Source organism: Ranitomeya variabilis, chromosome 4, assembly GCF_051348905.1.
Source record: "Ranitomeya variabilis isolate aRanVar5 chromosome 4, aRanVar5.hap1, whole genome shotgun sequence".
NCBI lineage: Eukaryota > Metazoa > Chordata > Amphibia > Anura > Dendrobatidae > Ranitomeya > Ranitomeya variabilis.
In genome coordinates this window covers 645163110-645178262 of record NC_135235.1, presented here as the reverse complement: position 1 = coordinate 645178262, position 15153 = coordinate 645163110, and the positions used below count along the sequence as shown (strand labels likewise).

The following is a 15153-nucleotide window of genomic DNA, read 5'->3' as shown; positions in this document are numbered from 1 at the left end:
TTAGGCCACTCCCCACCATAGTGGGTAAACTGGGGGTCAGGCAGGAAGTTAGGAGAGAAAGCTGACTGGATTGAACGAAGCAACACCTAGTGGCAGAGGGTGTTGTGGAGGAAGAGACAGTAGGGTCTCTTTCAGGGGTGGGATCCTGACAGAGGCTTGGCATTGAAAAAGCACGTAACGGGTCCGCGCCAGCTCCGGGAAGCGGCGGGACCCAAGAAAGGACTAGAAGCGAGATAGATTGTGCTGAGTGAGAAACGAGATCAAGCAATAGGAGAATACCAGTAGGGGTCATGCTGTAAGACCGGAGCAACACCCTACTGAGGCGCATTACCGGTGGCCGGAACGCCGAGGGAGTATTTCATTAGAGAGCTTCAAGCAATACTCTAAACAGCGGCAGGACAGTCAGTCTCAGGCGGGCTGTCTCACCTAAATCACCTATGAAGTCTTGGGAGGCAATTGCGGGAGAGGGGCGTCTCTAGGGTCCCGGAAGAACTCCAGGCCTACCCGACAAACGGGTGCCGTTCTAACTGTAACATCAGGAAGGGACGGAAGATTAGCAGAAGATCAGTTAATCGAGTTGTGAGGGAACACGAGAAACAGACACAACGGTTGTGGGGTACTTTCCGTAAGCATAGCAGGGAAGGACTACAACACATAGCGCTAAGAAGGAAGGCACCGATTTCCACCTGTGAAGTGAACTCTGTAGGTGCCATTGGACCGGCCGGACTTGCGCAGCCTGGTGAACCATATTCTGGACTGAGGACTCAGAGATCTCCAGTAAAGAGGTAAAGAGACTGCAACCTGGTGTCCTCGTTATTTACCGCGACCTGCACCCCCACAACTGCACCACCAACATCCACACCTATCATTCACTGTGCGCCCCACGGCAGGGTCACGGACCGGGGCCTAGCCGCCGTGACAACCCCAGAAGCAGAGACTCAGAGGCCCGGTACCGGGTACCCCTCGGCCCTGCGGCAGTGGGGGCGCTACAACTTGGCGTCACGAACAGGATCTACTTAAGCCTGAAGAATCAGGTCATGTGTGCCTTGGAACTGTGATGTACTGTGCTTGGACTGTACTTTATTGCAAAGACTGTGTGCTGCGCCACTTGCCGCCAAAATCCGCCGCCATTGCAGCGCTGAGGAGAGTGCAGGAGAAGAAGAGGGGCGTGAAGTGGGCGTAGACAAGCTAGAGAGCGCGAAGGGCAATGGCCGCCCAGTCTAAACATTTCCTGGTCCTGAGGACGTGTCCGTCAACGGCCGAGGTCCGCCTCCTGATCCTGTTTGGAGGGTGGAGACCATGGAGACGGGGCCGCCCACGAAAGAGACCGCGGGAAGAGGACATTGGAGAGAAGGCAAAGATGGCGACACCAGGAACCCCGCGTGGGACTGACCCGATCCGGCCTGAGGCTGCGCAACCCGACACAGCCCCAGAAGCGCCGACGCTGCGGGATCTGACCCTTACGGAACCACCGATGGGCCGACCCCCTTTGCCGCTGTCTGAGGAGTGTGTGGCTGCAGCCGAGGCCCGACAGCTAGCCCGCCGGCTGGAGGCTGATGCCCGCGTGCTTACTCGGCTAGGCCAGCCCACGGAGATCCGTTTGTCCCCAGTGTCCCCTGTTCCTTCCCGCCTGGCCGCGGCTGAAGGTACGCTACAGACGCCGGACCTGAAGATCTTGCCGGACGCCGAACATCTGCGGCGTCTGATGACAGCATGGCGGAACCGGCCCCAGCCTGCAGCATCGATTGACTTGGTCAGAGCTCCGGAGATCCCGCTGTCCCACTGGGGTGTAGTGGTCTCCTTCAACCCCCGATATGGGCGCGGGGTTATCCAGGAAATCGGGGAGCCGCTACAAATTCATGTGGATCGGGAGGAGGTGGAGCCCTGCAGCGGAAGATTTCCCCGCGACCTGGAGCCAGGTGATGCGGTGACTTACACCAGATGGAGGAGGGCTACGGGAGAGGCTGGATGGATGGCGCGAGGCGTGCAGCGATGCATTGCCCTCCAGGCTGCTGCCGGAACACCGGAAGAAGATGATCCCGTGGGGAAAGCAGCCGAGCCCGGCCCCGCGGAACCTCGAGAAGCCCGGCCTCACCGTGCCCCGGAGGAACGTGTGCACCTGCCAGTGAGAAGGGCCTCCTGGCGAGGGATTTTATCACTGCTGGGACCGGAACCGCTTCCTGGCTCACCAGTGCGATCCGTTGGCCTGGTGAGGCCAGATCGGAGACCACCACAGTAAGATTTTACTGTTCTTTCTTACTTGTAAATAGTTACTGTTTTACTGCTTTCATGTTGTCCTGCTAAACCCGCTCCGGGTAAACTCCTAAAGGGATCCCTTTGTTGACCCGGGATCCCTATTGTTTTTGGTTATTTTCTATTTTTCTACGTTACTTCAAAAACTGTGAAATCATGAACAGTGCATGATCCGAACTTTTTGTAAATAGTTTGCACCTTATTAAAGGCGCTCCCTACTGGTTTTATTTAAAGACTCTTTGCGAAGATACCGCACTGGAACCTTTGCTGAGCATGGACTGGTAGTCTGAGAAGACGAACTACCTCAGAAAGACTTGATCCCCTCTTAAAGGGGATGTTCATTTGCCGCATTTTGATAGTAATATTGCTTAAGACAAGTAGCAATAACGTTGATGAAGAGAAAAGTGATGATAATGTTGTACGAGAAAAGTTATATGTGCTTAATGAGTTAAATGTGAAGAAATACTGATGATGTGCTCTGAGAAGTAAAAAGGTGAAAGATAGAAGAAGGATGCAGTGGACCCGTAGGGATAGACGTGGAGTCCAGCATGCATGATAGAAAGAAAGATAATGAGAAGGCTTAATGTTCAGAAGAAAATGCTTGATAATGTTGATAGATAGTTAGGATAGAAGGTAAACCCTGAGTCCTCATAGGAGTCATGTAGAGATGGCTCAGTGCTCTTAAAACTGAAAGTAATGTTATGTTCTATACTGTGTATAGTAGTTGAAAAGGCAGTAGGCCCTGGCTGAACGGGGCGGTCCTGTAATAGAAAGGAGAGGCAGTAGGTCTGGTGCCGATAGGACAGGCGGTCCTGCAGATCCAAAGTAGGAGAATGTAAAAGTTAAAATACCTTATAATGTGATTATAGGAAGGTCTTTAGTGGATAAAGAGTGTATGTCCTTAAAGGCAAAGTTAAATTATTGTTCAACAATTTTGCACTTAGTAGAATACCCGGTTGGGTAACAGGAGTTATTTATAACCTGTAATTTATAAGGTTAACCATGTTTGTAACGTTTAAGTGTCCTCACCTCCCATAAAGGGAAGCTCTGTTCAAGTATACTTATTGTTATTACACTCAACGAAACTGTATGTCTTTTTGCTAACTTGTATTGTTGTTTTCTTCCCAGTCCCGGAGTACTGTGTTTAACCAGGGGGGAGTGCAGCGCCCCAGAGTCCTGGTCGTTGCAGTACTGTGGCTCCGCCACTATGGGGAGCTACGGTGCGTCCGATGGCACTGAAGGAGTTCATCTGATCAGGTATCACAGACACCAATAGATTTCACAGCTGGGCCTCCGGGGGGAGCTAAGGGTTCTATTCATTAGGCCACTCCCCACCATAGTGGGTAAACTGGGGGTCAGGCAGGAAGTTAGGAGAGAAAGCTGACTGGATTGAACGAAGCAACACCTGGTGGCAGAGGGTGTTGTGGAGGAAGAGACAGTAGGGTCTCTGTCAGGGGTGGGATCCTGACAGAGGCTTGGCATTGAAAAAGAACGTAACGGGTCCGCGCCAGCTCCGGGAAGCGGCGGGACCCAAGAAAGGACTAGAAGCGAGATAGATTGTGCTGAGTGAGAAACGAGATCAAGCAATAGGAGAATACCAGTAGGGGTCATGCTGTAAGACCGGAGCAACACCCTACTGAGGCGCATTACCGGTGGCCGGAACGCCGAGGGAGTATTTCATTAGAGAGCTTCAAGCAATACTCTAAACAGCGGCAGGACAGTCAGTCTCAGGCGGGCTGTCTCACCTAAATCACCTATGAAGTCTTGGGAGGCAATTGCGGGAGAGGGGCGTCTCTAGGGTCCCGGAAGAACTCCAGGCCTACCCGACAAACGGGTGCCGTTCTAACTGTAACATCAGGAAGGGACGGAAGATTAGCAGAAGATCAGTTAATCGAGTTGTGAGGGAACACGAGAAACAGACACAACGGTTGTGGGGTACTTTCCGTAAGCATAGCAGGGAAGGACTACAACACATAGCGCTAAGAAGGAAGGCACCGATTTCCACCTGTGAAGTGAACTCTGTAGGTGCCATTGGACCGGCCGGACTTGCGCAGCCTGGTGAACCATATTCTGGACTGAGGACTCAGAGATCTCCAGTAAAGAGGTAAAGAGACTGCAACCTGGTGTCCTCGTTATTTACCGCGACCTGCACCCCCACAACTGCACCACCAACATCCACACCTATCATTCACTGTGCGCCCCACGGCAGGGTCACGGACCGGGGCCTAGCCGCCGTGACAACCCCAGAAGCAGAGACTCAGAGGCCCGGTACCGGGTACCCCTCGGCCCTGCGGCAGTGGGGGCGCTACATTGTTGCTTTCACATCTGTGTGCACCCTGTCTTCTGTGTGAGTGCACTTCCCAGCAGCACACCTAGTGTGCGTGCTTCCCTGCTCTTAAAGACGTAGGTAGTAAAATGCCTCCAGCCAATAGCTGGGAGGCATCTTGTCTAAAAGGAACCCTCCCCAATAGGGAGGTGCCCTGTGGGTTGGTGTGTGCAGCTGTACGTTTTCACATCCCCCATCCTTAGTCTGTTATAATTATTCCCTTTCCCTTGTCGTTCCATTAGTTTAGTGTAGTGTGTTCTTTATTCTGTAGCCGATTTGGTAGTATCCATATCCGAATCCTAAAACCACGTTGGCGGTACCTGAACTGGACCCCTGGTCCTGGTGGCTGCCAGTACTGAATCCATAGTCCCTGGTCCTGGTGTGGCCAGCTACCAAACTGTTCCCAATAACTGAGAGTGTGAACAAGACACTATCTTCAAGATCCAATTTGTCTGCCTGTCTTCGAATCCTGCACGGCAGTGACTCCAGTCAAGTCTCCTTGTCCAGTGAACCCGGCCACTTGAGATCGGCAGCTGCAGTACTGAAGTCTGCCCAGAAATATTACCTGCTGGCTTCCTGCAGCCCAGTCTGTCTTAACCATCAGGAGCTCCTAGTATCCACTTTGCAGTGGCTCCACTAACCATGTGCACCAACTGTGGGCATGACACTCATGACATGTAGACGGCTGTGAAGATCTTGTGCTAAGTCTTGCTTTATCTACCAGCAGGGCTGTATTTGCCACAAGGCACTGGAGGGCACGTGCCTAGGGCACCGGGCTGCAGGGGGTGGCACCAAGACAGAGAAGAACATTTTTTATTTTATTTTTTTTTAACCTCCCCTCCGTTAGATAATCCAGGAAATCAGTTTTTTTTCTGGGGAGGAGGGGGCAGGGGTGCATCTACATATTCCCCTTGATGCAGGGAGCTGACTGACCATGGAAGTAGTGGTGCCACAACTTCCGGGGTCAGAGAGGTACCTGCATCCGAGGTGCTGCAGCGTCTGTGCATGTGAGGAGGACACCAGAGCACTTGAGCGCAAGATGGGGAGGCTGGTGCTGCTGTATACTGGTGAGCAAGGGAGGCTGGTACTGCTATATACTGGTGACAGGGGAGGCTGGTGCTGTTGTATACTGGTGACAGGGGAGGCTGGAGCTGCTGTATGCTGGTGAGCAGAGGAGGCTGGTGCTGCTATGTACTGTATACTGGTGAACAGGTGAGGCTGCTGCTATAAACTGGTGAACAGGGGAGGCTGGTGCTATGCAGGCTGGGGATTTGTGGGAGGCTGACGCTTTAGAATGGGGATTAGGGGGTCATTCCTATAGAATAGTTTTTATTGGCGCTATAAATTTTTATCTACTTTATTTAATATGCAAATGAGGGTGTTTTGCAGCACTCAAATATTTGTACACTAAAGCTTGTCTTTATTGTCAGCGCTCCGTTGGTAAAAGTGAGTGCTATCTAAAATCAGCTTGCAAGTCTGCGCTTACTCACTGAGGCTGGTTTCACACTTGTGTTTTTTTTTTTTCAAGTCAAGCAAAATCAGGTTTTTCAGCCAAATCCTGATTCTTTCAAGATCCATTTTTTTTGTCCTTTCACTTTAAAGGGCACCTGTCACCCCATTTTTTCCGTATGAGATAAAAATACTGTTAAATAGGTCCTGAGCTGTGCATTACAACAGTGTATTTTGTGGACCCCGATTCCCCACCTATGCTGCCAAAATACGTTACCAAAGTAGCCGTTTTCGCCTGTCAATCAGGCTGGTCTGGTCAAAAGGGCGTGGTGTCTTCCCCCAGATCTTGCTTAGTTTTCCGTTGGTGGCGTAGTGGTTTGCGCATGCCCAAGGTCCCGAATCCACTGCACAGGGGAGTGAAAAGAGTGCGATGTGCGTTATTTCCCTGTTGATCGGTGGGGGCGGCCATCTTCCTTTGGCCACGCGTGCGCAGATGGAGCGCTCTGCTGGCCGCATCTTCAGGAAAATGGCCGCGGGATGCCGCGCGTGCGCAGATGGAGATCGCGGCGGCCATTTTCCTGAAGCAGAATTCGCATCTCGGCTTCAGGAAAATGGACTCCGCGATCTCCATCTGCGCATGCGCGGCATCCCGCGGCCATTTTCCTGAAGCCGCGGCCAGCAGAGCGCCGCTTCTGCGCACGCGCGGCCAAAGGAAGATGGCCGCCCCCACCGATCACCAATGAAATAGCACACATCGCGCTGTTTTCACTCCCCTGTGCAGTGGATTCGGGACCTTGGGCATGCGCAAACCACTACGCCACCAACGGAAAACTAAGCAAGATCTGGGGGAAGACACCACGCCCTTTTGACCAGACCAGCCAGATTGACAGGCGAAAACGGCTACTTTGGTAACGTATTTTGGCAGCATAGGTGGGGAATCGGGGTCCACAAAATACACTGTTGTAATGCACAGCTCAGGCCCTATTTAACAGTATTTTTATCTCATACGGAAAAAACGGGGTGACAGGTTCCCTTTAATGGTGTAAGGAAGCAACTTGAAGTAACTGGATTCTACCTGACACCATTAAAGTGAATGGGCAAAAAAAAATGGATTCTGAAAGGATCAAGATTTGGCTGAAAAACCTGATTTTGCCTGATTTGAAGAAAAACGCAAGTGTGAAACCAGCGACACTGGATGAGTTGAGTGCAGCAGTGCGCTCCAAGTGTCAGTGTGGGTGCACACAATGTGGCTGCAGGTTCGCTCTGATGCCTGCTACCTCTCTGCTCTTGGCTTCCCTTTGAACACCTTCAGTAAAGAGGAGGGTAAAGGAGCAGACAGCATGTCTCTATATCATTAGGCCTCTCCTCAATGAAGCAATGGTTAGGTCACCTATTTTAATCTCTTGATGACTTTGAAAAGCTGAAGGTGTTAAAAATAAAAAAATGCTCAAAAGACTGAACCTGTGCGCAGCAAGTGCAGACGTTCATTCTTTTAGTGTTTAATTATCGATTTTTAATGCATTTTACAGAGTAGACCTGCCTTATATAGATGTCGTGTGCACAGACTCAGTGTGTGACATCAGTAAGGGGCGCGGCCACGAAAAGTTCCTAAGGCAGCATGAAGACCAAATACGGCCCTGTCCACCAGTAATATGTTTTATACTGGTGTAATGAGAATGATGGAGATGACAGGATTAGAGCTGATCATAGATGTGACTTCTCCATCTGTCTTTGACTTTTACAATATTTGTTTCAGGATGAAGATCTGACCCTTATTGATACTGTAGCGACATATATGTGGGGTGATGAGCAGAGTAATAATGAGGAGATTCCTCCAGATGACAGCACAGGTGAGTAGTAATAGTGAACTTCACAGATATCACATATTCTTTTGAGCCACTGGATGCTACAATTGCGTTGACACAAGTTTTGAAAACTTGTTTCGTATGTATTTGTATTGGTAAAGTTGAAATGTCGTCTACCTACAACAAGGAAAAATAAAATCCATGGTTGATGACCACAAATGTGGTTTCTGCACCCAATCACAGGCCACAGGAGACACTTTAATTACATTTTCCTTTTAGGCAAACATGTTACCAATGCTTCCCTCCGCCTAGTTAAAACTTAGCATTTATTTCCATATATTAAAATAAACAGCATTACATTGTCGCATACAGAAAACCACAAAAAATAAAAGTAATAGCAGTAGGCCAAGATAATATCTGGCAGCAGCAAAGAAGTATTGCTTACCGCTGTAGAGTGGTCAGTGACATGTTGTTCCAATCAGAAGATGAAATGCAGATATTAACAAGGTACCTGGGCAACATTGGAGGAAAAGCTTTAGGGGATCGGTAATGTAAGTGTGCTGCATTCTATTATTTTGATTTATATTGAACTCCAAAGTAACAGAGGAGCTCCTAGAGAAACAATTTACAGTTAGTGGCTGAAGAGAAGACACAAGAAATAATGGAGTATCCCATTAGTGACCTTTTCCATGTATCTTGAGTTGCGCCAGCTCTTGTTTCCAGATGGATTGACTCATTCAGTTTGGCCTTTGATTGAAGATCGATGTTGGCTTGTAATAATCCAGAGTTCACTCTGAAACCCTGAAACAAACTGTATACAACTGAGAACCAGATGAAAGATGAAGTGAGGGCAAGAAGCTCTGCAATATGAGACTTACAACTGTTAGAAAACCAAGAGGTAAAAGATATTCTGTCCCCCCCAAAAAGTAATAACTTTGCAAATTATTAGTAATAAATAATGTCGGGAAAACTAGGACTGACTGGGTGATCGTGTTTATTGGACGCCATAGAATCTACTGCGATGGCATCTGGTGTGATGAGACCGCTCAGAGGTGATAAGTACATGATTAGTGATGAGCGAATTCGTTTGAAAAACGATCACCAAACAAAATCAGCACGAATATGGCACATTCGGATTCGTGATCGGAAGCCCGAGCAAAATGTTATAAAATCGGAAACATTCGAAAAAAATTGCCGGTAAAGCATCTTGAGCACTTTGGCTATGATAATGGTGGTGTATGATGACGGGAGGGGGTTGGCAGAGCTCAGTGGAGCTTTATAACTTTGTGTGCCCATTGTGGCTAGCCATTCAGGGCGCAGGAAACATCCACAATGTCCTGGCACAACTGCTTGTGTCATTGGCTGCTGAAATTACATGTACCTCTCCATATATAGACCAGACATCTTGTCTTGGCGCCATTTTGACACTCTAACCTGATGCTGGCTCTGTTGGCAGCTGGATTTTAGCTAGTTAGCTTGGCGGTTGTTTCTTACTCAGATAGTTTAGCTAGGTAGTGTCCAGTGTAGCTGTGAAAATGACCTTCCAGCACTTTTTTTTGTGCCATTACTGAGGTCTAGCGATGAGCGAGCATACTCGGTAATGCTCGTTACTCGCCCAAGCATCGCTGTACTCGTGGTGCTTGGCAAGCGCTGAGCATTTCCGGGATTATTCAGCGGGAGCTCAGGTCCCCTCTCTGTTTGGCGCTCTTTAGAGTGCCAATCAACATGCAGTGGTTGTCTGCCACACACTGTAATGCCGCAGCCATGTTGGTTGTGGCATTACAGTGATTGGTTGGCCAGACAGCATCAACAGGTCTATATCAGACCTGACACCGCCCTGCTCAGCACAGTCACCTCCGGAATCGGACAGTGTAGGGAGATTTGCTGGCTGGAGAGGGTCAGATTTGGGGGTGTATAAGTTAGTGTGGGTATACCATAATAGAATACACAAATCCAGCTTAATCAACAGTCCTTCTAAGGACTAATTACAGGGTATATAGATTGCAGTGCTAGGCAGGCAGGGAATGTCTGTGGGTATATACACTCACCGGCCACTTTATTAGGTACACCATGCTAGTAACGGGTTGGACCCCCTTTTGCCTTCAGAACTGCCTCAATTCTTCGTGGCATAGATTCAACAAGGTGCTGGAAGCATTCCTCAGAGATTTTGGTCCATATTGACATGATGGCATCACACAGTTGCCGCAGATTTGTCGGCTGCACATCCCAAAGATGCTCCATACAAGGCAGGATGGATCCATGCTTTCATGTTGTTTACGCCAAATTCTGACCCTACCATCCGAATGTCGCAGCAGAAATCGAGACTCATCAGACCAAGCAACGTTTTTCCAATCTTCTACTGTCCAATTTCGATGAGTTTGTACAAATTGTAGCCTCAGTTTCCTGTTCTTAGCTGAAAGGAGTGGTACCCAGTGTGGTCTTCTGCTGCTGTAGCCCATCTGCCTCAAAGTTTAACGCACTGTGCGTTCAGAGATGCTCTTAGGCCTACCTTGGTTGTAACGGGTGGCGATTTGAGTCACTGTTGCCTTTCTATCAGCTCGAACCAGTCTGCCCATTCTCCTCTGACCTCTGGCATCAACAAGGCATTTCCGCCCACAGAACTGCCGCTCACTGGATTTTTTTTCTTTTTCGGACCATTCTCAGTAAACCCTAGAGATGGTTGTGCGTGAAAATCCCAGTAGATCAGCAGTTTCTGAAATACTCAGACCAGCCCTTCTGGCACCAACAACCATGCCACGTTCAAAGGCACTCAAATCACCTTTCTTCCCCATACTGATGCTCGGTTTGAACTGCAGGAGATTGTCTTGACCATGTCTACATGCCTAAATGCACTGAGTTGCCGCCATGTGATTGGCTGATTAGAAATTAAGTGTTAACAAGAAGTTGGACAGGTGTACCTAATAAAGTGGCCAGTGAGTGTAGATATCAGTAGCAGGCAGGCACTTTATGTGGCATACTTCATTGCATACATCAAGAGGGTCCATTCCATTACTGTCTGCTGCTGCCTGTTACATATATTGACCGTACACACTCAGAGGAACCTTGTCAGCTCTTTGTATATATTGACCGTATATACATAGCCCCGGTTATGAGTGACCAGGAATTTTTTTTTTTTTTTTTGCATCTTAATCCTGATTATTTTATTCCAAAGCATTTCAGAGCCCCCTTTTTTTTCTCCATTTGCTTGTTGACGCTGCAGAATAGTCAGATCCTTTTCATAGTACATAGTGAAAATCCAGCTATTTTAAACAGGTTTGCCTGTCCCAGCTGTTGTGAATTTGGTTTCTGGGCTCCCCCGGTGGTTACTGGTGGTACTGAACTTGTGTGCTTCATCTCCTCTGTTCACCTGTTTCCATCAGGATGTGGGAGTTTCTATTTAGCCTTGCTCCTCAGTCATTTCTATGCCAGCCAACAATGTTACCAGAAGCCTTTCTGTTGCATGTTCCTGCTCCTAGACTACTATCAGCTAAGTTGGACTTGTAGTCCTAAGATTGTTTTGCATTTTTGTTCCAGTTCTCTGTTTTTGAATATTTCTGAGGCTGGAAGCTCTTGTGAGCTGAAATTGCCACTCTGGTGTCATGAGTTGATATTAGAGTCTTAAAGTAATTTCAGGATGGTGTATTGAAAGGGTTTTCAGCTGACTGTGAAGTTCCCTTTTCTGTCTTCCTACTATCTAGTAAGCGGACCTCAATTTGCTAAACCTATCTTCATACTTCGTATGTCATTTTCCTCTAAAATCACCGACAATATATGTGGGGGCTACTGTCTGCCTTTTGGGGAAAATTTCTCTAGAGGTAAGCCAGGTCTGTATTTTCCTCTGCTAGGGTCAGTCAGTTCTCCGGCTGGCGCTGGGCGTCTAGGGATAAAACGTAGGCACGCTACCCGGCCACTGTTAGTTGTGCGGTAGGTTTAGCTCACAGTCAGCTCGAGTTCCCATCTTCCAAGAGCTAGTCCTTTTGTATGCTTACTACGGTCTCTTGCCATTGAGAACCATGACAGTTTGGCCGGACAAGAGTTAAAATAATTGGCAGAAGAAAGGAGAGAAAAGAAGTCTGCAGAGAATTTTTTATTTTTTTTTTCTCTGAGTTTGCTCATTAGTTGATTCACTTGCATCTCTGCTTACTGCAGCCTTCGTCTCTCTCTCCTTCTAATCCTTGAATGGTTCTGATTTCACCTGATTAAAATGGATCCTCAGAGTTTAGCTACTGGTTTGGATAATCTCGCTATGAAGGTTCAAAGTTTACAGGATTTTGTAATTCATGCTCCTATATCTGAACCTAGAATTCCTTTACCTGAATTTTTCTCCGGGGATAGATCTCGCTTCCAGAATTTCAAACATAATTGTAAATTATTTTTGTCTCTGAGATCTCGCTCCGCTGGAGATCCTGCACAGCAGGTCAGGATTGTAATTTCCTTGCTCCGGGGCGACCCTCAGGATTGGGCATTTGCTTTGGCACCAGGGGATCCTGCGTTGCTGAATGTGGATGCGTTTTTCCTGGCTTTGGGGTTGCTTTATGAGGAACCTCATTTAGAGATTCAGGCTGAAAAAGCCTTGATGGCCCTGTCTCAAGGGCAAGATGAGGTTGAAATATACTGCCAAAAATTTCGTAAGTGGTCTGTGCTTACTCAGTGGAATGAGTGCGCCCTGGCGGCGAATTTCAGAGAGGGTCTCTCTGATGCCATTAAAGATGTTATGGTGGGGTTCCCTGTGCCTACAGGTCTGAATGAGTCCATGACAATGGCTATTCAGATTGATCGGCGTTTGCGGGAGCGCAAACCTGTGCACCATTTGGCGGTGTCTACTGAGAAGGCGCCAGAGATTATGCAATGTGATAGAATTCTGTCCAGAAGCGAACGACAGAATTTTAGGCGAAAAAATGGGTTATGCTTCTATTGTGGTGATTCAACTCATGTTATATCAGCATGCTCTAAACGTACTAAGAAGGTTGATAAGTCTGTTTCAATTGGCACTTTACAGTCTAAGTTTATTCTATCTGTGACCCTGATTTGCTCTTTATCGTCTATTACCGCGGACGCCTATGTCGACTCTGGCGCCGCTTTGAGTCTTATGGATTGGTCCTTTGCCAAACGCTGTGGGTTTAATTTAGAGCCTCTGGAAGTTCCTATACCTCTGAAGGGTATTGACTCCACGCCATTGGCTAGTAATAAACCACAATACTGGACACAAGTAACTATGCGTATTAATCCGGATCACCAGGAGATTATTCGCTTCCTTGTGTTGTATAATCTACATGATGTGTTGGTGCTTGGATTGCCATGGCTGCAATCTCATAACCCAGTCCTCGACTGGAAAGCAATGTCTGTGTTAAGCTGGGGATGTCAGGGGACTCATGGGGACGTACCTTTGGTTTCCATTTCGTCATCTATTCCCTCTGAGATTCCGGAATTTTTATCTGATTATCGTGACGTTTTTGAGGAGCCTAAACTTGGTTCACTACCTCCGCACAGAGATTGCGATTGTACTATAGATCTGATTCCGGGCAGTAAGTTTCCAAAGGGTCGTTTATTTAATCTATCTGTGCCTGAACATGCTGCTATGCGGGAATATATTAAGGAGTCCTTGGAAAAGGGACATATTCGTCCTTCGTCATCTCCCTTAGGAGCCGGTTTTTTCTTTGTATCTAAAAATGATGGCTCTTTGAGGCCGTGTATTGATTATCGGCTTTTGAATAAAATCACGGTTAAATATCAGTATCCTTTGCCACTGCTTACTGATTTGTTTGCTCGAATAAAGGGGGCCAAGTGGTTCTCTAAGATTGATCTTCGTGGGGCGTATAATTTAGTGCGAATTAAGCAGGGGGATGAGTGGAAAACCGCATTTAATACGCCTGAGGGCCATTTTGAGTATTTAGTAATGCCTTTTGGTCTTTCAAATGCCCCTTCAGTCTTTCAGTCTTTTATGCATGACATTTTCCGTGAATATTTGGATAAATTTATGATTGTGTATCTGGATGATATTTTGATTTTTTCGGATGGCTGGGACTCTCATGTCCAACAGGTCAGGAGGGTTTTTCAGGTTTTGCGCTCTAATTCCTTGTGTGTAAAGGGTTCTAAGTGTGTTTTTGGGGTTCAAAAGATTTCGTTTTTGGGGTACATTTTTTCCCCCTCTTCCATTGAGATGGACCCTGTCAAGGTTCAGGCTATTTGTGATTGGACGCAACCCTCTTCTCTTAAGAGCCTTCAGAAGTTTTTGGGCTTTGCTAATTTTTATCGTCGATTTATAACTGGTTTTTCTGATGTTGCTAAGCCGTTGACTGATTTGACTAAGAAGGGTGCTGATGTTGCTGATTGGTCCCCTGCTGCTGTGGAGGCCTTTCGGGAGCTTAAGCGCCGCTTTTCTTCCGCCCCTGTATTGCGTCAGCCTGATGTTACTCTTCCTTTTCAGGTTGAGGTCGACGCTTCAGAAATCGGAGCTGGGGCGGTTTTGTCGCAGAAAAGTTCCGACTGCTCCGTGATGAGACCTTGCGCGTTCTTTTCTCGTAAATTTTCGCCCGCTGAGCGAAATTATGATATTGGTAATCGGGAGCTCTTGGCTATGAAGTGGGCTTTTGAGGAGTGGCGTCATTGGCTTGAGGGGGCTAGACATCAGGTGGTGGTATTGACCGACCACAAGAATTTGATTTATCTTGAGTCTGCCAGGCGCCTGAATCCTAGACAGGCGCGCTGGTCGTTATTTTTCTCTCGGTTTAATTTTGTGGTTTCTTACCTACCGGGTTCTAAAAATGTGAAGGCGGATGCCCTTTCTAGGAGTTTTGAGCCTGATTCCCCTGGTAATTCTGAACCTACAGGTATCCTTAAGGATGGAGTGATATTATCTGCTGTTTCCCCAGACTTGCGACGGGTCTTGCAGGAGTTTCAGGCGGATAGACCTGATCGTTGCCCGCCTGGTAGACTGTTTGTTCCGGATGATTGGACCAGTAGAGTCATCTCGGAGGTCCATTCTTCTGCGTTAGCTGGTCATCCTGGAATCTTTGGTACCAGGGATTTGGTGGCTAGGTCCTTCTGGTGGCCTTCCCTGTCGCGAGATGTGCGAGGTTTTGTGCAGTCTTGTGATGTTTGTGCTCGGGCCAAGCCTTGTTGTTCTCGGGCTAGTGGATTGTTGTTATCTTTGCCTATTCCGAAGAGGCCTTGGACTCACATCTCCATGGATTTTATTTCTGATCTCCCTGTTTCTCAGAAGATGTCTGTCATCTGGGTGGTGTGTGACCGTTTCTCTAAGATGGTCCATTTGGTCCCCTTGCCTAAATTGCCTTCCTCATCCGAGCTGGTTCCTCTGTT

The 15153-nt window shown here is 47.9% G+C and overlaps 1 protein-coding gene across 6 annotated transcripts in view; it reads left to right on the top strand.

The window, feature by feature from the left end:
• LOC143767394 (uncharacterized) overlaps positions 1-15153 on the top strand; it is a 170645-nt gene that overhangs the window by 79010 nt on the left and 76482 nt on the right. For all 6 annotated transcript variants that reach the window (XM_077255705.1, XM_077255702.1, XM_077255703.1 and 3 more), the window contains one exon: positions 7785-7878. In XM_077255705.1, coding sequence (XP_077111820.1) covers positions 7785-7878 — 94 coding nt within the window. The remainder of the gene's footprint in view (positions 1-7784; positions 7879-15153) is intronic.